The sequence below is a fragment of the Panicum virgatum genome, chromosome 4K (genome assembly GCF_016808335.1).
Source record: "Panicum virgatum strain AP13 chromosome 4K, P.virgatum_v5, whole genome shotgun sequence".
Classification (NCBI taxonomy): domain Eukaryota; kingdom Viridiplantae; phylum Streptophyta; class Magnoliopsida; order Poales; family Poaceae; genus Panicum; species Panicum virgatum.
The window spans coordinates 44,880,029-44,903,327 of NC_053139.1; the positions used below are offsets into that span (position 1 = coordinate 44,880,029).

Here is a 23,299-nt window from a genome sequence, read left to right on the forward strand (position 1 = left end):
AAACAGACATACAAAGTTTGTAGAAACGAGACATGCTGTCTTTCTAGAAAGTGAAATGATCAGGGGGAGCATGGTACCTAGAGAAATTGACCTTGAGGAGAAGCGGGTGTATGTGCCTACTCCTATGATTCAAGAGCCATTTTTCTCACTACCTGTTGATGCTGCACCAAAAATTCCTGAAATAGTGACGTCAGTACCTTCTTCGGTTGTTGCTGCGCCAACTATTCCAGTTATTACGGTGTCAACACCAGTCGCAACTCCACCCATACCAACAGTGAGCGAAGGTTTGGAACCTGTCATCCAGGAACCGCCTGAACCCGCGATTGGACATGAGGAGGAGGTGCTACAGCCCCCTATGGAAAATATGCCAGAAGTTGAGGCACAAAATATGCCACAAGCAGTGGCCCTTAGAAGGTCACAAAGAGAAAGAAGGTCGGCTATTTCTAGCGACTATGAAGTTTATAATAAAGAAGAGGTTCATATGGAGGGTGATCCCACTTCATATGAAGAAGCCATGAGAAGTATTCACTCATCTAAATGGCTGGAAGCTATGAAGGATGAAATGAAATCAATGAGTTCCAATGGTGTTTGGGACTTAGAGGAAATTCCTAAAGAAACCAAAACAGTAGGTTGTAAATGGGTTTATAAGATAAAACATGACTCCAAAGGGAATGTAGAAAGGTTCAAAACACGACTCGTGGCAAAAGGCTTTACGCAAAGAGAAGGGATAGACTATAACGAAACTTTTTCTCCGGTTTCGTGTAAAGATTCCTTCAGGATTATAATGGCATTGGTGGCATATTATGACTTAGAGTTACATCAGATGGATGTAAAGACGGCATTTCTTAACGGAGATTTGTATGAAAATGTTTACATGGCACAACCAAAAGGTTTTGTCATGAAAGGAAAAGAACATATGTGGTGTCGCTTAAAAAAATCCATTTATGGATTAAAGCAAGCCTCTAGGCAGTGGTATTTAAAGTTTGATGAAACCATAAGAAAATTTGGGTTTAAAGAAAATGAGGAGGACAATTGCATTTATGCAAAGTTCAGAAGTGGAAAATTTATTTTCCTGATCCTGTATGTGGATGACATTCTACTTGCTAGTAGTGATGTTGGTCTGCTACTGGAGACAAAGAAATTCTTGTCCTCAAACTTTGATATGAAAGATCTTGGTGAAGCTTCATTTGTTTTGGGAATTGAAATTCATCGAGATAGAACAAAGGGGGTATTGGGACTGTCACAAAAGGCATACTTAGAAAAAGTTCTAAAGAAATACAGTATGCATATGTGCAAGCCTTCACCTGCTCCAATAGTCAAGGGCGATAGATTTGGGAAATTTCAATGTCCCAGGAACCAGTATGAGATCGATCAAATGAAAGCGGTTCCATATGCTTCAGCTGTCGGAAGCCTACAGTATGCTCAAGTTTGTACACGTCCTGACTTAGCTTTTGTTACCGGGATACTTGGCAGATATCAAAGTAATCCAAGACAGGCACACTGGATTATGGTAAAGAAAGCATTACGTTATGTGCAAGGAACAAAAGGCCTCATGCTAACATACAGAAAATCCGATTCCCTAGAGATAGAAGGGTACTCAGATGCGGATTTTGCGGGGGACATCGATGACCGAAAGTCCACATCCGGTTATGTGTTCACACTCGCAGGGGGAGCTATATCGTGGAAAAGCTCCAAACAAAGCGTCACTGTGTCGTCGACGATGTACACTGAATTTGTGGCATGTTATGAGGCCTCGGGGCAGGTTGAATGGTTAAAGAAATTTATACCCGGTTTAAGAGTGGTAGACAGCATTCAAAGACCACTCAGAATGTACTGCGACAATGAACCAGCAGTGTTTTATGCTCACAACAATAAGTCAAGTGGTGCTGCCAAACACATTGACATAAAGTTTTATGTTGTGAAGGAGAAAATCCAGAATCACTCTATTACACTCGAGCATATAAGTACAAAGAAAATGCTTGAGGATCCGCTCACTAAAGGCTTACCACCCAATGTGTTCATGGAACACATAGCCAGCATGGGTTTAAGGGAAAGCATGTGATTTCTGGAAAACAAAAGGGCCCAAAAGATAAAGAATTTGTTTCAAAACAGTGATGTGTGTGGTAGCTGTTGAGTCTATCGGTCTTGGACCGTGATGATAAAGCATGCTCTATTCATTAATCTGTGATGGAACAACTAAAGAAAAAGTTTCAGGTTAAAGTATAAAGTTAAAGTACAAAGTGAGATCAAGGGGGAGAATGTTAGGTTGATCTCCTTCCTAATAGGCCCAACGGCCTATTAGGCCCTTAATCCGCGCCCTGATCGGGGGCGTCCAACCCTTAATGGTTGGTGGGCCCCCGTTGCGCTGCGCTATAAAGAAAGGTGGAGGCCGGCGGCACACGGTACGAGGTTCACCAGTGCGCCGCCAAACCCACCGGAAACCCTAACCCGATCTGAGGGTGCGCAGGAGCAACGGGAAACTGCCGCCTCTGCTCCACTGACGTTTCCTCCGCTGCAGCCGACTCCTTCCCGCCGTCACCGCCACCGTCCTCGACACCGTCGGCCCGGCGTCGACCTCTCTGCTTCACTCGTCGCCGCCTTTGAGCGGATCTCCATCAACGAACCCGAGATGGCCGCTGGATCGAGTTCAAGTGTTGGTGGTGACGGTCTCTCTCTACTCCCTCACTGCGTTCCTTATTTTACCGGTTATGCAATAGATCTAGGGTCTCTTGTTCTTGATGTAAATAAAAGAAGACAAATTTTACTCGATCTGTGCACTGTGTTGATCCTAGAGATACAACAGTGTTTTGGCCTGAAGATGCACAGAATATCCTATCTATTCCGATCAAGTCGGGATACGATGATATGGTGGCATGGCATTTTGATCCAATAGGCATTTTCTCAACGAAATCTGCCTATCATGTTCCGGAAGATAAAAGAGAACAATCAAAGGTGAAGCAGGTGGGTTCTTCCAGTGCTCCGAGCAACGAAGAAGCTAATAATCTCTGGGGGAAGATTTGGAAACTGGATTGCATACCCAAAATTAAACAATTCTTTTGGCGTTTTGCACACAACAGTCTGCCACTCCGAATGAATATTGTACGAAGAGGGTTGGATATAGATACACTGTGCCCAGTGTGCAGCAGGTTAGATGAAGATGGTTGTCATTATTTTCTGAAATGCAAGTTTGTGAAGAAATGTTGGCAAGGCCTCAACCTGGAGGATGTGAGAACACAATTACTCAACCTGCATTCTGCTCGAGATGTGGTGGAGTCGATCTTAGGCCTGAATTAGGAGAAAAGAAGGCTTGTTATCTGTTTACTATGGGCATGGTGGATGAGCAGGAACAAGGCCAATGCTGGAGAGGGGAGGTTTTCAGTAGAAGACTAGAACAGTTCGCGGCGTCGCCGCGCGAAATATGCCCCTGCTAGTCAGGTGAATTTATACCTTTTACAATAAACGAAGTGAAGCATCCCAATTCAGGGATATGGACTTGAACATTCATAGCCTAGATGCCTTAATTTACTCCCATTGTAAATCAGTCTGTGCTCTACATGCTCATTTTTGGGAAAAGGGTAGTGTGCCTAGGTGGAGGGTCAATGCAGTCGTTATTATTATTGCTGCAACATTTACTTCAAAAAAAAATTATTGCCGCAACAAACAGAGAGTTGGTGCCAAGCAGCTTCAAGTCTTTCACACTTGTTCAAGTCCCGCATATTCACTGACTATTGTCTTTTGAAGCCTCTACGCGCTCATTCACAGGGAGTTGGTTTTGGTTGGGGCACTACATGCTCATTTGAGGAACAATAGTTATATATCAAGATCATTTTTGTGACAAAACAACAGCAGGGATCACTGGTCAGAATGGATGAGTACGTTGCTATGATCGCTTTAAGGCCAAAATTTCTGATCGACGTTTAACAATCAAGGATGGGTTCCTCTTAATACAAAGATTCAAGGAAGGGTACTTTCGTACTGTTCTCTACGCAATCGGATGTTTTGATTTTGGTGAACTGCAGAGGTAAGCCATTAAAAGAATTGAGGCCGGGTAATATTGAAGCAATCAAGCGACATTACATGTCTGCATTTCATCTTACAGCATCTTTGCGTCTGAGAAACTATCATTCTTGCTTCTTGGTCAATCAGGTCGGTTAGCTGAAAGACGAGGGCGGATTGGAGGATGCGGGAGTCGCCGATGTACGAGCAATGACAAGGCAGGCGAAGAAGCTCGGTGGCAGGGCTGGCCGGTTGGGATGGAACGGAGAGCGAGCAGTGGCGCCGCAAGTTGCTCGGTCGGACTCATCTGACCGGTTGGGATGGAACGGAGAAGATAGGCAAGGTGCTCGTGCGTGCAGTCTTCCTTGGAGTGCGGTACCGGTGTTGAGCTAGCTAACGAAGAATCCAGATGAGTCCGGACCAGGCCAGCAGCAGTTGACGTCACGGGATCTTGATCCGACGTTTCTAGTAATATGCAGTCCCAATCTGACGGCTGTCAAAGCTATGATGACGTGGTGCAATAATTTTTCTGTACCGCGACGCGGTTTCAGTCTTTAAAGATGTTACTCGCCGAGCTGTAACCTTTGCCAACTGTTCTTACCAGCTGGAGGATAAGCCAACGCAAAATGTGTATCAAGGCCGGAGAGCCAAGGGAAAATGGGAGCCTCCTCCAACGAATGTCCTGAAAATAAATACGGATGGAACATTCCGAGAAGCAGAGAAAACTGGAGCCTGGGGCTTCGTGATAAGGGACTCCACTGGGCAGGGTGTCTTAGCAGGTGCAGGCCGTTTGAAATGGGTGCACGATGCACTGATCGCTGAAGGAGAGGCTTGTCTGGAGGCTCTGAAGGTGGTGATGGACTTTGGCATTTCTCGTGTGGCCATTGAGACTGATTCAGCAAACCTTGTGAAGGCTGTTATCTCTGGCAACTTCGACCAGGCGCCGGGAGGGGTGTTGTTCAGGGAGATTCGTGTGTTTCTCTCCTTACATTTTGATGTCATTAGCTTCCTGCATGTATCGCGTAGTTGCAATGGCTGTGCTCATGAGCTGGCTTGTGTTGGCTTTCAAAGGGACCCGGATCAACCTGCAGTTTGGGCTGATCCCCTCCCTAATTTTGTAAAACTTTTGGTGGATCGCGATCTGGTCGATCCAATGCTTGGTGAATAAAGAACTTGAACACGACGTCAAAAAAAAACTTTTACTGACGACAGAGAATAAAGCAAGAAATCACCGTCGGCCACTTAGCCCAAAAAAAACTATCGGTAAAAGTTGTCTAGTAGTGGGGCGGGCGGGCAAAAAGCTGGAGGCTCCAGCGTAGAAAGCGAGTTCCTGCGGTTCCGTGCGACCGTGCCTAGCTACCTCCATCTTACCATGTACTAATGAAGAAATTGGAAAACCTTACACGCAGGACGCTTGCTATGTCTTGCACGCCTAGCGTTTTCAGCTTCAGGCCGTTAAAGTCCTATTGCTCGTTTGGCTTGCCAGCTGCTCGAGCCAGCTCAAGAGGCCCAAGCCAACTCGCTACAGTAAACAAACCAGATCTTCAGCTCAGCTCGTTGCAAAATTCAATTGAGCCGAGCCAAGCTAGCCATGAGAGTAAACGTGTTGCGAGCTTTTTATCCAGTCCTATATACCACTTCTGATTAGGCGATCTAGGAAGTTACCTAACCTGGAAGGTTACCTATCATACTTTCAACAAATATTATCTCCTTATAAGCGCTGACTTAACATACGTCCACGTGTGATGTGGTGTTCGAAACTTCGAACCCTCGCCAAATACCTACCACCTTTTGGCAATGGGATCGGAGCTTTGACTAGACCAAAGGCTTATCCCCAAATAGAAGATTTTTGAAGCATAGTAATGGATAGCTCCTCATTTAATAACTTGTTTAAAGGGTTACAATCAATATTCAATCATGATTATCATCGTTGACCCCATAACACATTAATTGCTAAGCCTGTCATGACCTGAGCCGGACAGGCTAATTGTAACACCTAGGAAAAACCGCGGACATATATTTATCCTGGATGTGGAACCCGCCTGTCATATCCTCTTTCCTCTTCTTCATTCTTCGACCAGAGACGAGCGGAGCTCGTCCGCTCGCCCCGTCGTCGCCCCCTTCCGTCGATCTCCCTCCTCTGGCCACCAAATCTCGATTCCTTGCGCGAGAGCACCTCCTCCACCGTCCCCAACCCCCAGCCCGGCTTCTCCTCGGCCGGAATCACTCCAACCACCACCGGTCACCATTGGAGCCTCTTGGAGCTTTGCTCCACCGTCGATCCGCCTCTCCGGTCGTCCTCCGCCCGAACCGACCCCGGGAATGGATTCGTGGTGAGTTATCTGTACTCCCCGGCCTTTTTCCCCTTCCGTTGTGCGCCGCCGGCGCCGGAGAACAGCCGCCGGCGCCGCCGCGCTTGTTGTCGCCTGTTGCACGGTGTCAAAAGATAGGAACGGTGGACGGTCTGCCTAGGAGGGGCGGACAGTCCGCAGGTCAAGTAGAAGTTGTCCAGAGACGATGTTGTCTCTTGTGTTTTCGTAGAATTGAACTGTGGACGGTCCGCTATTGGAGAGCGGACAGTCCGCCGTAGAGATCAAAATATGTCCAGAGACGATGTTGTCTCTGGTGGGGTTCGCAGGGTTGAACTGCGGACGGTCCGCTATTGGAGAGCGGACAGTCCGCCGTATAGTTTAGAATTTTGTCCAGAGACGTTATCGTCTCTGGTGGAATTGGCAGAGTGAACTGCGGATGGTCCGCCAAGGAGGGCCGGATGGTCCGCAATAGAGATTAAAATTTTGTCCAGAGGCGTCGTTGCCTCTGGTGGTATTGCAGAGTTAAACTGCGGACAGACCGCGATGTTGGAGCGAACGGTTCGCCGTATATATTGAAATTTGTCCAGAGAGGTAGTTGGTTCTGGTGGGTCGGCAGAGTTGTACTGCGGGCGGTCCGCCACTTGGGCGCAGACAGTCCGCAGGGCATTCCAGTTGAAATATAATAGTTGCATTATTGAGCTGCACTCAATTATTTCATATGCATTCGTGTAGCATCCGCCGTTGAGGACGTCGTGTTCGAGGTGATTGCGGCACCGCAGGAGCAGCCGGAGCAAGCCCAGGAGGAGAGGCGTGAGAACCCGGCCCAAGGCCCGTCTGACTCTAGCTCTGAGCAGCAGCCCGAAGGCAAGCCCCGGTGCACATCCTATTAATTTAAATTATGACACCTATATATGTATTTACTACTTGTGCATTACGTTTAGGAGTTGTTTGAAACCCTAGTTGCATGAACCCTAGGTTTCCTTGAGTTATACTAGTATGTATAAGACGATAGAAATGCTATGCTAGATAGGGTTCGGTAGAAGTCGAATAATTTTTGGTTACTCGCGAGATATAGGATAATTTTATGTTTCCATTTATGAGTTACTCATCTTGGGATGAAAGTCTTGGAATGAAAGAAAGAATAGAATCTGAGACCGGGCGGGAGAGGTGTAGTTCCGCCTGTGTCGGTTAAGGATCGAGCAGTTGTTGGCCCTGTTGATCATGTTTGAACTGTACTAACCGCATGCCGAGAGTAGGAGGTAGTCGAAACCGGTAAACCGAGTACTGCCTCACCTCGAAAGTACATGACTCCATCTCGCCTCCTGGGGTAGTCGAGTAGTCGCGGAGAAATGAGGATGCATATGTTTACTTTTGGTAGTCTCACGTTGAGCTCGACTGACCATATGATGATGGGGTGGTTCTGTAGTTCGAGGCGGGGAGGGGAAATGTCAGTGTGTGGGGTCCAACGGGGCTTTTACGTGACGTGTTGGTTAGGTCCACCTTGCAAGGTTAAATCGAATCGATTCGCCGTCAGTCGCTCTCGGATATGGGCACCTTGATCACTGCGTCGCATCGTAATGTTATAATGGAATGATGAGTATATTTATATACATATGATAATGAACACATTGAATTATTATGGATTGCATCTCTATGATTGCTATAGTTGGTTTGAGCAAATACTGGACTATAGTTAATTTATATAGAATGTGGAGCTAAAATATGGAAATTAAGGATTTACTTTAGTCGCTGTTTTCTGCAAATTAACCACCAGCCAAAGGCCTTGCATATCTAGATATGTGGGCTAGGTTATACCCACTGGTCGGGTAAGTCTTGCTGAGTATTAGTTGCTCAGGGCTTTTATTGAAACATTACTGTAGGACACGCAGACGTAGACTTCTGTCCCTGCTGCTCTAAGTTCATCCGCCGGGATGCAGAGGGATGTGAGGTTGTGGAGCGAGACGTTTAGTTAGGGATCTCCCTAGGGTACATTTTTGGTAGTTGTAGGCCCCTTTCCTCTAGTTGAACCCGGATTTCAGAAATGCAAAGTTTGTAAATTATGTATTTATTCAAACTTGGTTTGTAAAACTTATGGTTGAGTCTTGTGTATATTGTTGTATTTTCGAATGTATGTCGTGTTTGTACCATCTGCGCCCACATTCGTGTGGGACTATCGGTGTTGTTTCGATCGGGACGTGGGTTGAGAAAGGATCGCCAAATTAAACCGTTAAGCTAATGCGCCCGATGTGTTCAAATGGCGGCCATTACGCTTAATTATAGTTTTAATTTGGCGGTTCCGTCACACTAGTGCCCCGTTTGGTTCGGGCCGTTTCAGGCCTAGAATGGTCTGGAACCGTTCTAAGCCTTTTTGTAGGTGCGAAGGCCTTCCGGACCTGGACGATCTCGGCTCAGAACTGAACAGACCCTAAGGCAGTTTGGTGCTCATTTTGAATCGAGCATGGTTAGTTTTTTTGTGTTCCAAAAGATCCAATCCACCTGAGGTCAGTCTGAATCTTAAAATTAATTATTTTATATTAAAATAAGTGTAAGGCAACATAAGATACAAAAATAATTATTTATCGACCCGACAGGCAAATACTCGCATCTATCTTTATTTGAAAAATATAAGATAAAAAACGTAAGACAGCAGAATAAAACTAATGTTTAATCACGAAGTGTACGATAAATGTGCATGTGTATCACATGTATACACCCCACAGTTGACTAATCCAACAAGTACCACCGGCGATTGTGTTCTTGATTTGGTCTGCCGTCTATTTTGCTCATGCCCATTCAGAAAAGCAGCGGCTACAGGTCTCTCCGTTAGCCGGCACAGATAGAAACAGCAGGTCGTATCTCCCCTCGCCTAATCCCTCGTCTATCTGCAAACTTTTACCCGGGTCGGCTCCAGCTGCCGTACATATGCAGCTAAGCAGAAACAAACACGGGCACGCTAGGAAATGATAACAGCCAGCCAGCCAAGCAAATTGTGGCGGCCTCGGGTGCGCGCTGTGGGGCAGCGTCTCCAGAGTCCAGAGAGCGAGCGCGGCCAGGGGGCCACCCCCACCAAGCTGGCACGGGGCGCAGGCAGGAGCGCGACGCGGAGCCGCGGAGGGAAGCGGGGTAGTGGTGGTGGTGGTGGTGGTGGTGGAGACGGACGCGAGCGCGAGGGAGGAGAAACCGAAAGCGAGCGAGCGCAAAAAAGCCGGAAAAAACCAAGAAGACCTGGGGCGCAAAGGGAGCCCAGAGCAGGGGGATGGAAGAAAATAAACTACTGGCCAAACCCTAGCCGAGCCCCGGGTCCGCTCACCGCCTTCCCACCCACCCACCTGCCCCCCCCCCCCCCCCCCCCCCGCCCTCGCCGTCCGCGATGCGCCGGGCGAAGCCGCCGCAGCCGCAGCCGTCGCCGTCGCCGGAGATCCGGTACCGCGGCGTGCGGAGGCGGCCGTCGGGGCGCTACGCCGCCGAGATCCGGGACCCGGCCAAGAAGACCCCGATCTGGCTCGGCACCTTCGACTCCGCCGAGGCCGCCGCGCGCGCCTACGACGCCGCCGCCCGATCCCTCCGCGGGCCCACCGCCCGCACCAACTTCCCCAGCGCCGCGGCCCCCGCGCCGCGGCACAGCAGGCCCCCCGCCCCCTCCGCCGCCGCGCAGGCGGCTGCCGCGGCGGCAGCGGCCACGTCCAGCCACAGCAGCACCATAGAGTCGTGGAGCGACGGCGCGACCCGCGCCGCGCTGGCGCGTAGCGCTGCCTCCGTCCTGGCGCGCAGCGCCGCTCCGACGGAGGAAGACGAGGACTGCCGCAGCTACTGCGGATCCTCGTCGTCCGTCCTCTGCGAAGACACTGGGGGCGACGATGCGGCCGCCTCCCGCGCGCCCCTGCCGTTCGATCTGAACCTGCCGCCGCCTCATGACGCGGCCACCGAGACCGATCAGATGGGTGCCCGCTACGACACGTTGCTTCGCCTCTAGCTCACGAGAACGACGGGATCCCGTCCGAACCAGAAATCAGAGGAAGGATCGGGACCAAGCACTGCTCTCTGCTTCAACGGTGTCCTCCTTTGGCTGCTGATCCGGTGGTGTTCTCTCGCTAGATGGATAATTCTTGCCTTTTCCCTTCTTTTTCTTTCTTTTTTCTTCTTTCTTACCACGATGATGAAGAAGATGATGATTTGATATGTGAATAATTCTGTCATGTCCATGTAAGCTGTGAGGAAGGAAATCTGAGCTTTTTCTTATCTTTCTCTGGTATTTTGAGTGATATTGCTACTGTTGTTTCATTAGTTGGAAAGAATATGGAAGAAATCTAGAAAAAAATATTTATAGAGACCATTTGTTGCTACTTTATCATCTCAGTGGGTTCGTCTGACTAAATTGAGCTGAACAATCCTAATTCGTCAACTTATTTGCATGCCTTGCTAGTCACAAAGTGTCAAGTACAATGGGTAATGTTATATGATTGTTCTAAGCTAATACTTGGATTAGATAAAGCTATCTGAATGTTCTAAGCCAATACTTTGATTATGTTTTGCAGTGGTTCTTCTCTCAAGCCGGCTGATTCTATTGTTTGCTATTTCTTGTAAACATTGGCTTAATAATAACTGGTCCTGTTGATCATACTCTGTGACCTTGAAGCAAATTCTTGAAGATTCATCTTGTTACCTTGAAGCAAACTGTGGCAGTACCGCCCTAATTAATCCGGCTCAAGTGCGCTAACCATCATCTTAAAGACAGTCCCGGCTAACACGCACTTCAAACGGAGTAATTCGGCAGTGCTGTCGGGTAAAGTCCCGAAGAGTCCACCTAAGCGTCGATCGAACCCAAAGCTTACATGTAACCCACACGAAGGTGAGTCCAGAGAGTACAATATTTCACAAATATATTACATTACAGGGTCTTAACTTAATTATTACAAACCAAGTTCGAAATCTTTGAAAGGTACTTGAAATTCGAAATGAAAGTAGTTCAGAGTTCATTGCAGCGGAAATAAAACGAGTTCTAAACGACGATACATGATGTCATGATGAAGCCCGTACATGACATCACTCGGCATTGCCATCGTTGGCCGGAGTCGTATCCCACTCCACCGACCAACCAGGGGGTAAGGTACACGGCCAAGTCAAGCTAGCAATCATGTCCTCAAAAGTATTACCTGAAACAAAAATTGAGCCACAAGCAAGGCTGAGTATACTAATACTCCGTAAGGTTTACCCGACTAGGATATAACTAACCCTCTAACTAGACATGCAAGGCTTTTGGCTTGAGGGGTTTGTCTTTGCCGAATAGCAGTGAGTTCTTATTTTCCGATTTTAGCTTTCAAGTTCTATTATGATTAACCACTCTACATTAGCATCTATCCTAAAGCATACATGGTGGAAAGCAATTATTTTCATCAATCAACCAAATTTCTCATCATCATTGTTCCACTTCTTACTCTATGTGGCAAAAGGGTTAAGCAGTCTCAATATCCGTGAGAGACGGACGATTCGAATCGACTTTGTTAACCTGGCCAGGCAGACCTAAACACACGCATGGGGAATGCAATCACCCACGCGACTTTTCCCTTTTTTCCCCGGGCATGAAACAGGCCCACCGTCCTAGGGTGCCCTGCACCCGTGCGTGACCATAGACCAGACAGTGGGGAGTATGTTCCACGGCCGGTTCCATCAGGTACTTAAGCTTACCGATTACCATATTCTCGGCATGTGGTTAGTACGTTCAAACGCTTAACCACCACTACCACACACCGCGGCCTTATCCATTTTGACTAAACAGACGGGGTATCACAAGTACAACAACCCCGCCCGTAAACCTTATGTTGCAGTGTGTAGTAAGCATTCAACTCCTATGAGCTCGCGAGTGACAGGCAATCACTCGACTTCTACCGAACCATTAGCATAGCCAACTAGCGACCTACACATACTAGTGTTCAAGCATAGGTGCCTAGGATCATGCAACTAAGGTTCCAAACAATTCCTGCAACTTAAATGCACAGATAAACAGGAATATACATAGTTGCATAATTTCAAATAGGTAGAACATGATCCGGGGCTTGCCTTCCTGAGCGGAGCTAGCCTTGGGCTCTTCTGAACTCTGGTTCAGGTCTTCAGTGGCTTCAGTTAGATTCACTTGAGCTTCACGCTGCTCACTCTCGGACTCCGGCACCAACTCGTACGTACCGTCAGGGAGAGTAGTCGAATCTATATGAAATGCATATGCGTGAGTTATATTAGTAATACGAATTAAACAATTCTTTACTATAGAGTTGTAATTCAACGCAACTCAAGATGATTTATAAAATATTCTGTTACATTGTTTGGGCAACCATTTATAGAGTAATAATCATTATACTGACTCCACAAAGTAACTCGGATGGGTTGTCTCTTTTATCCCTATGCAGCAAAAGAAAGATTTTTCTTATTTAATGCTAGGTTAAGCATGTCCTTATCATGAATAATGTTAAACCGAGATTTTGGGTTCGAAATTTTTATGTATGATACATATCTAAATAACTTGCCTACTGTGAAATTTTCAGCCCATTTTATGCAGCCTATTTACCACGAAAAATAAAACAAACAGCTACTGCTGGAAACAAAAATGAATTTTACAGGTCAAACTATGCAAGTACTGGTAATGAAATTTTAACTGAAGGTTTTATACCTAAAGATAAGCCTGCCATAAATTTTTCACAATTTAATAAGCATTTTACAGGGCATGAAAAAATAGCACAAAGTAATGCTGCATGGATCGAAATTAAATTCCATAGGCTGTTATACTAAGTTCCAGAGCCTCATATCTTATCAGTATGGTTATAAACTCAAGGTTAACCCCTAGAAAAATTATTAGAATTTTTCATGTACAGAAACTATTTTTCTTGATTTAGTGTAAATATCTATACTATTAATTAGTTGGACTGGTTCCACCCATCTAAAATTTCTCAAAATTTTTGTACAGCAACAAAACATCAAGTTAAAGGTACTGTAAAAGTTTGAGCTCAGTAAACCAAGTTAAACAGTAGGTACAAACAAACTAATTTAAACAAGGCATAAGGCAAGATTTAAATAAACCGATAGCTAGGCATGTCAAAAGTTTATGAAACTTTTACACAATGTTATACATCTAACATGTACCCCACTGACCAAAAATGGCTAACAACACATGCTTGTAACTTGGGATCTAATATAAACCACATTTCCTTTGCATTTTTAAAAGAAATAAAAACTATTGAGCAAATGAAAAAGTGCATGTAACAAAAGTTGTAGATATCTTTTCTAGGATTCCATAACAGTTGAGTTTGCATTTTTCCGATTTTTCTACGATTTTTAAACGAATTTACAAGTTCACTGGAAAATCTAGAAAATACAAAAACACAGATTGCAAAGGGGCCCTGGATCTTTCACTTAACCCCCTGGAAACCTAAAACAAATTGCGCTGGGGTCCCTGGCCGGAGGTAGGAGACAGGGGATGCGGCGGCGGCCCGTTTCCCGGCGAGGAGGGGCTTGCCGGCGACGGGGAGGGGGTCCTAGGGCAAGAGCTCGCCGAGATCTACCTAGGGGTGGGTGATGTGGTCGACGGGAACGGCCGGAGCAGGGTCGGCGGCGGCGTCCAGGGAGCGGCGGCGGCGGCTGCAGCGAGCGGCGGCGCTCCGGTGCGGGAGGAGGGGCAAGAGCAGGCCGGGGAGCTTCACTTCGCCCTGAGGAAGCTAGCTCGGGGCTCGACTGGAGGCGGGGAGGGGCGGAGCAGGGAGGTCCGCGGCGGGCGGGCGGCCGGCGGTGTTCACGACGGCGGCGGCGGTGTTCCGCGGCGCTGGGAGGCTCCGGGGGAAATTGGGCGGGCCTGGGAGCTGCCTGGGGGTGAAATAGAGCTCGCTGCGTGCTCGGTGGGGGTGGAGGGGCGCTGAGCTGGGCCCTCCACGGGAGCCGTGGCTCGGCGGGCGGGAATGGGGGCGCGGCGGCGCTGCGCAGCGGCGCTGGCCGTTCTGGGCGAAGGGGTGGGACGTGGGCGTGGGGAATGGGGTGCGGGCGAGCGGGCACACGCGCGGCGCGAGCTAAAAGGGGGAGTGAGGGCGTGAGGAGGGGCTGAGCGCAGAAGAGGGCAGTGGCGGCGGTGCGCGCGGCCTGGCGGTGGCGTGCTCGCCAGGCGGCCTTCAAGGCGGGTCAGGGCGCAGCAAGCGGGCCGGTGGCGTGGGTAGCGAGCGGCAATGAAGGCTGGCCGTGGTCCGCGGCTCGGCAGGGCACGGCCGGCCTGTTTGGGCGCCTTGGCGACGATGGCGGCGCGTCGCCGAGCGCTTGGCGCGGCGCGCGCGTCAACGGCAGGGCGCGGCAGCGGGCGGCGTCCGGGAGCGTGCGCACTCGAGTGGGGCGGGGGTCAGCGGCGCGGCGAGGCAGTGCGGGGCAGCGGCTTCGCGGCAGCGGCGCAGCGAGGCAGCAAGCGCACGCGCGCTCAAGTGCCTGCGCGCGCGCAGAGCAGAGAGGGGAGTCAGCGGGGAAGAGAGAGGGGAGAGAGAGAGAAAGAGAGTGGAGAGAGAAAAAAAAAAGAAAGTCTACTGTTTGACTTAGCAAAAACTCGAAATTTTCAATTGAAACTCGAAAAATTTTGAACACGGAAGTTGTTCAAAATTAAATTTCCTACAACTTTCCTTTCAGGCAAAACTTCATTTGAGCGATGGTTTGGAAGTTCAAATTTTGAATTCAAGTTTAATGATCCCGCTTGTTTTTCGGGGTTAATTCAAATTTTCATGTTAGAACTTGAAAAACTTTGAACACGAAAGCTGTTTGTTTTGTCCAACTCTACGACTTTCGTTTTGGGCAAGAGTTCATTTGAGCAAAAGTGTGAGGGTTGACTTTTTGACGTGTTTAAACTGAATTTCGGCTTTGCAGTAATTGAGAAGTTGGGGGAGGGTTTAACGTGTCATCGCATGTTAATTGCCTGTTTTATATAGTGTTAAACACCGGAGGTGTTACACAAACTCTTGAAGACTACTTATGGGACAGTGAATGATGTAGATGTCCACATTTGGATGCTTGCGCATCGCCATGGTTGTATTGTCAGCTCATCTCATTCTGGTGTGTAAGGTGATGTGCAACTCCTGCTTATGCATGATTAGCCCCCTCCATCAGTGTTTAAAAAAATGCATTCATCATCTGTTTGTTAAATTTGCCCATGTTCCCCCCGAAACAAGGCGTCGAATTGAACTGTACAATGGTTATCTCCAATGTTTGATTTCATCATGCAAACTAAGTTTGATTGATGAGGATGCTTGTTTTCTGATGTCTTGATTCTGATGCCTTCACTCGCCTCTTCAGCGTTTTTTATTGGAGAAAAATTCTTGCTGCGTGCTCAATGCTGGTCAGGTCAGGTGGGGCTGGAATGGGCAATGCCGAAAGTGCTGCTGGCGACTTTTTAGCTGTGGAAATGTGTATCTTGCCATGGCAGGATGGTGCCCTGGTAGCTGGTATGGTGTGATTCTGAAGGTCCAAAGATTTGACTTTCATCCTGATTCTTATACCCTCTTGGGTCGTTAGTCGTTTACTGCCATTTGGCAAGAAGAAGAATCCTCCACGCGCTCTACGGAATCTACTACTACTGGCCAGCAGTTGAGCTTTTGACGAGACTCTTTTCACTGGATCCGTACAATCTGTTTCTGGATCCCTTTTGCCCCTGCCATTTCTGGATATTCGTATCTGACATGCGAAAGAAGCGGAGCAGCCTTTTCTCGGAAAGACTATGCATGGCTCGTGCTACAAATTTTATATCCATCGCCTGAAAGAGCAAAGTAGTCTCGGTGGAGCGAATCGGCCTAACATAGAAATTATAGTTCTGACATACTAGTTGGGCTGCCTATCGTGATTACATACGTGAGCTAGCCAATATGCAACTAGCGACCTATTAGCCGCAGCAGCATGTGGTCGCTGGCCGCGTGATTAACACATGGTATTTGCTACCCAAAAGCTGAGGTGCATCTTTTTATTACTGTTTTTCTTTTCTTTCGTCTATTTCTTTTGGGTTCTAATTTTTCTTTTTCTTTTCTTTTTTCTTTCTATTTTCTTTTTCTTTTTCCTTTGTATATTAACTTCTTTTAGTTGAACACAGTAGCTCATGTGGTGCTGGATGATGGGATTTTTATTACTAACGTTGTGGGTCCAATACAGCTGGTAGGTTGCTACGGGGTTTGCTTCCTAATGTTTCTGCTAGCGGACTAGTGAGTAGCTAGGATGGCAGAGAGACAGTATAACTCTTTGTACTATATATTCATACCACTAGATTTTTATGTACAATTTTCTTTCCATTGTTATTTTTTTCTCATTCTATTATTTTATTCTAAGCCTACATTTATAAAAATTATGTCTTTTTCTCCATTTATTTATACTTATTTTCCTTTTGTATTCTTATCTTAATTTATCCTTTTCCTTTTAAACTAGTTTTTACTTTTTTCTTCTCGTGTATTCTTATTCTATTCTATATTTTCTTTCTTTGATTTTATTCCATTCTTTTTACCTATTCTTCTTATATTTCTTTGATATGTTTCTATTACTCTCTGTCATAATATAAAAGTTCGAGGCGTATAATTTATTTGTTCACTCTATAGATTAAATTGTTCTGCCATGTTAGCTCATTTGTTCGTGATGTTTAATATTTTGTTCATTCTACATTATTATTTGTTCGTTATGTGTAAAAATTTGTTCGTAAAAATAATTATTTGTTAAATTATTTTTTCTTTGTTTTGATGATCTTGTCATGAAAAAGATAATGATAAAATCCAAATTTAATATAGATGCTTAGTTTAATATTTATAGTTTTTTTTATTTCCCAAATCTGTGTGCATGTGGCTGACGTGAGTATCGTATCTTTTCCTGCATGCATGTATCCTTTGATTAGCTGGCAATATGCCTATCACAACAGTCAAACCATCTAATGGACCGGTCTAAATCAATACTCTACAAGATAATTACTGTTGGAGCCTTTAGGTGATGGGTTGTGAAACCATCACCCGAAGTGATGCATAGTCGCGCCCGCCTTTTCTCGCTTCGGGGCAGGAGCTTTTGGGGACTTTGGTCAGAACATACGCATAAATTTGCAGGCTGATTCAGGCCTGTTCTCATGGCGGCCCATACGAAGAGGCCTGCTTTCGTGGGCCTCTTGCTGGGCTGGCCTGCTGTAAGAAAGGCTCGCAGGTTCAGGCGAGCCTACTCTTCCCCTGGTCGTCGTCGTCTTTGAACACGTACACCACTCCCAAGTTCTTTGACTAGGCTGGTCTAAAAAGTCAGAAGAAAGGAATTCTTTGACAGCTTGACCACGAGACGGTTTCGGTTCACTGCCATTCAGGCATCGTCTTCCCCGGTCAGCAGGCAGCACCGATCAACTGGGCCAAGGGCGTGCAGATGTTCTGTACACGCGGTTTGATCCCTTCCCCCGTCGGCCATCGCATCTGCTCCGTTGTCCGTTCCTATTCGCGGCGGAATCGCGCACCGCGTGGCGGATGCCGCTACTACCGGAACCGTGCAAGCGCGCGCCTACTCGAACCCTCGTGAATTCGTGATGGATGGATGGATGGACTAGTGGATTGCGCGCGCGTTGCGCGCGCTCATAATTTCATTGAATTACTGGAGGTAATTATCATGGTAAGAGAAGTTTTTGTTCACAGGAGTCGTGCATTTATATGAATGGTATTTATATTTTTTTCACATTTGACAGTGAAAAGAGAAACAGAAAGATTGGAGTTAAAGATGTAGTAAAATAGCACTCTAGGCGCGCACTCATATTTGCTTTGTATCTATTTTATTATTTAGATTTTCATGGAATAGAAAATCTAGTTAAATATATGTAAGCTCTGTAAGTGATAATAAAGTTGCAATCTAAATACCGGAACTTGTAACATTAATACATTCATATTATTTATCGGGGAACATAAAAACATCAGGCCAAATTTATGGTTAATACAAGGAAATTTTTTTATTTTACATTTTGCCTAGGAAGTAGTAACTATCAACTACATAGTTTAAGCTACTTTGAAATTTAGCATAACCTAATTTGTGGTGGTCCGAGAGGAGTGACCTTCCCAATATAGGCGTAGATGTCCTGCAGGGTTTTGAACTTAAAAACTATTAGTACTATAGTAACCACACAAGATTTAAAAATATAAACCTTTCTATTTAATGGCGTGACAGCTGCTGAGCCAGAATTGCACCTGCAAATTAGGTCCCTGCAACAAATAATTGCTTTCTTGCTCTACTGAGATTCAGTTATTGGATGTTCTTGCTGTGAATAACACTTTGTGATTTGAGACCAAAGATTTTCCGGAACAGGTGCAATGTTGTGCCAGGTTACTTGCATAATGTTGATTAAAAAATACTGCAATTGGCAGTAGAAGCTGTAATAGAAGAGAGTTTTGGACCTTGATAGAGTTAGGAATGTACCTTGAAATCAGGATCCCTGCAAGATTTGTCATTGGGAAAACATGTGTTATCAGTAGCAAAATGGTTATTAGGAGTATATTATTTAAGTAATCAAATGCTAATGAGTAAATATAACATACCTAAAAATTAGGTGGGAAAATGATGAGTCAATGGAGCTAGTAGGATGCAGGTAGGAACTACATGCTGGTTTAGCAAAAATAAATACAGTTGCAAGTTGCAGTAAACAATCTAGCGGTATAGCCCTTAAGCATCAACATATCTAATAATGATTCTTTTAACATGTATGGATACCTAAGTATTTCATCTGAATATGTGTTCAAGTTTAAAAAAGAACTTAAGAGCGCTGGTGCAACCAATACCTTGAACTAAGCCAACTCCTCTAGCTCTTCAAAAAATTATGAACATACTTCCCAGCAGTAGTAAAAATTATAAACATGACCATATATTGTCCAATGCTGGAACATACAGGAAGTCATTGTTGGTTCAGGCCACCATATGTTTTGATCGTGAGACAACCATTCAAGGCCTGCAACTCTAAAGAACAGAGCATTAGTCAACTATGTTTTATAGTTCCTTTTCACCATAACAATAAACAATTAATGTAAAAAAGTATTGGTTCGGGGCATTATTCAACTTTGCTTCGCATTTAATGCATCACCTTCAAAATTGTTTCCCCTCAAAGCAAGAAACGTCCATAAATTACAGTTGTTTAAATACACCGTGTAATCTGGTTTAACCCTTTTTATTTTCATTTGAAAGTAACCCCTCTCAGAATGAACAAAGAGGAGAGAAATTAGTAGATCTAGATTTTCATTTGAAAGGCCCAACATTTTGAAAATGAAATTGAATCATATAGAGTACTAACACAGGGAGTTCATGTGATTAACCAAGTACTCAACTTTAGATCTCTATAATGGAGCATTTATGCAAAGGGAAAAAAGGTGGCTTACCTAGAAAAACAAATAATATAATAATTTGGTATACAATATGCAGACCAGTCCGTAATGACTGTAATCTGGTAAACTAAAACTGTAAGCACATTACAAGAATAGAACAGCTTGCAATGATGATCGTTCATAGGCAAAGATTAAGGATTACTCTGCAGGGCTCCAAAAGAATTAACGCTGCCGAGGTGTGACTAACTCCAACTGTGGTAGCTATAATTCTATACCACATAATACAATCCTATCATCCCCAACTTCAGTAATCAAAGATTTATATGATAGACAGTACTCGAGGCAACCAGAACAGTTTGAATACAAAGTATATTGATCCAAGTATATTAATTTTTATCAGGCAATCAAATCAAATTAGGTCAGCAATCAGCACAAAAATTATATTGGCAAACCTGATCAGTATCTTTCAGGTGAATGAATATCAGGCAGTAAGAAGCAACAAAACAAAACCAGGTCTGCATCTAGCACCAAAATTTGGATTCGCAAACATGATCAGCATCTCTCGGTGTCTTGGGTGAAAGAATTTCAAGCAGTAAAGAGCGATGTCACTAGATCTGATATTTCTCTAGGATGCTTTGCAACTGTTAAGATGAGAAAAATTGTTCAGGTAGAGCAAAACAAAAGAATTGTAGCCCCTAATGCTGGTGAGTTATCAATTATTCTAATATATAAGCATGCTTCATTGGTTCATCTAAAGAATCTGAACAAAGGTAGTTTGTCAAGAAAGAAACATTTTCAGATTGTCAAGAAAGAAGCTAACACAAGCAGAGATCTGAAACAAGCATCCATCATCAGTCCACCGATCTTATCCAATCATCGAGCTTTCCTCTGTTCAAATAGCATCTGTTCACAGAGCATTAGAAAAATAACACAATATAGAAGTTATCTTACTGCAAAACAAGGTCCCTCCACAATGGATCATATAAATTAAGTACAATTGGGATCTAAAAAAACAAAGATTAGCTAGTTAATACATGCAGCTATCCAGTTTCAAGAATTAAGCATGTCTTGATCACTGCAACATGAAAGAATCACTATATATATATATATATATATATATATATATATATATATATATATATATATATATATATATATATATATATAACATGCTATCATAATCTGTAATAACCTATGTGTAATCACTTCTAAGTGGGATGATTTGTTGAGGAGTTACTGAATTTCAAAATAGTGTCCCGCTAATAGCAATACATTGTTAGAATTTCAGTTTCATGGACTCCTGCATTACGAACTAATACTGATTGGATTATTGGGATTTACACAGGAAACTCTTGCGGCACTTGTAGAGGTCTGCAGTATGCCCTTTGTTCATGGAGTAAGTAACTGGATTGATGGGAATAGACTACCCTACTGCTGCATGGCTTTCCAGGCAAGTATGATATCATCTCTAACATATACTTTCAGTAGCAATGAATTTGCAAACTGTCTCTAAATAATTGTGCTCGTCTAATCTGGAATTATGTAAGAGCTTCTCATTTTGAATTGTACTGTTCAGCCTACAAACTGGAAACTCCCTTTTGTTCTACCAGTACATGTTGCTTTTGCCAAGTATGCATCTTGACAGCAACGCAATGTCATAGGAAGCTGTACAGAATACGTATACTGAACACTACAAAAATGCTGGCAGATAGAAAAGTTAATGCAGAACATCAATGAATTTTGGTGAGAAATCTTCACCCAGTAGGACGGCGGGTTAATTATTGGGACCTAAAACTCTGCTTTCGTACTGATGGCTTGTCAATTGTCATTTCTGAACCTTTGGGAGGGGATCTAGAAATTGGCAACAACAACGATGAGCATTCATTAATGATCCTCACCAGAAACTCCATTTTGGTGAAGACGATAAGTAGATTGGTATAAAACTGATGAATATAATAATTATTTTGAGTTGCTTACCAAGAGGCCAGACAGCGGATCGAAGCACCCGGGGGCGCTAACCAGAGGCCATCGCGATTCAAGTCCGGATGGATCTCCGGCACGGCGCCCACGAAGAGGATCCGTGAGGCTGTGGATGAGGCCTCTCCTCAAAGAGATGCCAGCCTACCGGCATAGCCTGTAGCTGCTGCCCCCAGGAGCCGGCAGCGATGCCCCGTGCAACGAATTGCCAGGGAAAAAATGAGCCAGCGAAGAAATCGGAGGAGAAATTGGGGAGAGCGGGCGCGCACCTATCTCTCCGAGGACCGCGGATCCAGAGGCGCACGAGAGGCGATGAGGAGCGGCTGGCAAGGGTGGGGGACATGTCCGCGAACGGGGAGGGGCGGTCGGCGCGCCTCCTTTGGCGGCAGCGCATGGCGTGGGCCACATCGGCGGGGATGGATGGCGATCGCCGCGCGAGGACGGCCGACGGGGATGAGCGGCAGCTGTCCGGGCGGGGAAGGGCAAGGAGAAGCAGTGCCCGGGCGGGGAGACGCGCTTCGGCGGCCAGTGGCGGGGTTGATGGGCGGCGGTGGCGACCTATGCGGGAAGAGGCAAGGCGGCGAGGCAGGACGGCGAGGGAGGCAAGCGGGGGCAGGGTCAGCGCGCATAAGGAAGACTGTAGGGCGGCGAGGCTCACCCACGGCTCAGACGGCGGGGAGCGGCGGTGGAGAGCCAGCCCGAAGGAGGACGGCGGCGGCAGGCGGAGGTAGTCGTGCGGCACAGGAGTAGGTGAGCACTCGAATGAGCCGTGAACGAGATCCTTCCTGAGAGATCGAATGGGGGGATTTTTTTTTCCGCAGCAAGCCAGCATGAGCCAATACACGCCGTAAATCATTGAACGTACGGTGAAAATTTTTTACGACGACGTGGACGGCCTGGTCGGCCGCCGAGCCGCGGGGGAATCATATGTAGAAAATGCGTGGATGGGATGCGGTTTCTTTTCTCACGTAGGGACATCGCCGTGCAGCCCGGCCGACCTGATTCCGTGCATCACCTGCGTTTTTTGCAGTCGCGCAGCTTGCCAACTGGGCACAGTGCATGCGTTCGGAAACTAGCCTATCAGTAATGATCAGCATTCTCGGCACGGCTGCCATTTCCGGTGCCCGTTGTCACGACTCAAAAAATTTAAACATAATTAACATGTTAACAACATCATCATGAGCATCATTAAGGTATAAAGGAGCATCATGTGCATGTGTGCTTTGTTTTGAATTCAATTTTGTGTGTGGTTGAATATGTGCTTGTTAAGAAAGTTCAAATTTTGTTATGCAACTTGGCCTCCAAAAATTTTATTAAAATACTATATTTCAAATGTTGATTTAAAAATATTTTTTCATGATTTTATGACCTTTGAACAGAGACACAAAATTCTAGGAAATTTCAAAAATAGTCTCATTGTTCTTTCTACTGCGACCAAATTACAAAAGCTTTTCGAGTGATTCTTATTGCATTGTGTTCTTGGTGATTTTATCTATCTCTAGTAAAAATTTGGTGATTTTTTTAGCCCGGGAACACCTATGTTTTGAATTTCAAACTTGAACCGTTTCTTTTCCTCGGCCGGGCCCACCCGTCAGCCTCCCCTTCTCCTCCTCCCTGCTCTGCCTCGACGCGCCACACGTCGCCACCGCCGCCGGCCATCCTCGCGCCACGCACCGGCCATCCTCGCGTGCCGTGTCGCCC

The 23,299-nt window shown here is 45.8% G+C and overlaps 1 protein-coding gene and 2 long non-coding RNA genes across 7 annotated transcripts; 2 read left to right on the forward strand and 1 right to left on the reverse strand.

Moving 5' to 3' along the window:
• The first annotated feature begins 9,451 nt into the window (after positions 1 to 9,451).
• Positions 9,452 to 10,651, forward strand: LOC120704300 (ethylene-responsive transcription factor 3-like). The gene has a single exon (XM_039988645.1). It carries the CDS (start codon positions 9,679 to 9,681, stop codon positions 10,279 to 10,281), a length of 603 nt encoding a protein of 200 aa, XP_039844579.1. The 5' UTR covers positions 9,452 to 9,678; the 3' UTR covers positions 10,282 to 10,651.
• Positions 10,652 to 15,268: 4,617 nt separating this feature from the next.
• Positions 15,269 to 16,877, forward strand: LOC120704302. The gene is made up of 2 exons (XR_005687523.1): positions 15,269 to 15,383; positions 15,615 to 16,877. It is a non-coding gene; the product is annotated as an uncharacterized LOC120704302 (long non-coding RNA).
• Positions 16,878 to 18,169: 1,292 nt separating this feature from the next.
• On the reverse strand, positions 18,170 to 22,519 carry LOC120704301. 5 transcript variants are annotated; one of them, XR_005687522.1, is made up of 5 exons: positions 21,868 to 22,506; positions 21,599 to 21,761; positions 21,380 to 21,472; positions 20,442 to 20,524; positions 18,170 to 20,262 (listed from the first exon to the last, which is right to left on the reverse strand). It is a non-coding gene; the product is annotated as an uncharacterized LOC120704301 (long non-coding RNA). The 5 variants fall into 5 exon arrangements; XR_005687519.1 differs by having other exon boundaries at positions 18,170 to 18,387; positions 18,497 to 20,524; positions 21,868 to 22,375; XR_005687520.1 differs by having other exon boundaries at positions 18,170 to 20,524; positions 21,599 to 21,764; positions 21,868 to 22,503.
• Between the last annotated feature and the right edge of the window lie 780 nt (positions 22,520 to 23,299).

What these genes read in the sequence shown, in the direction of transcription:
- LOC120704300 (XM_039988645.1), top strand. Translation starts at nt 9,679, where the DNA reads ATGCGCCGGGCGAAGCCGCCGCAGCCGCAGCCGTCGCCGTCGCCGGAG.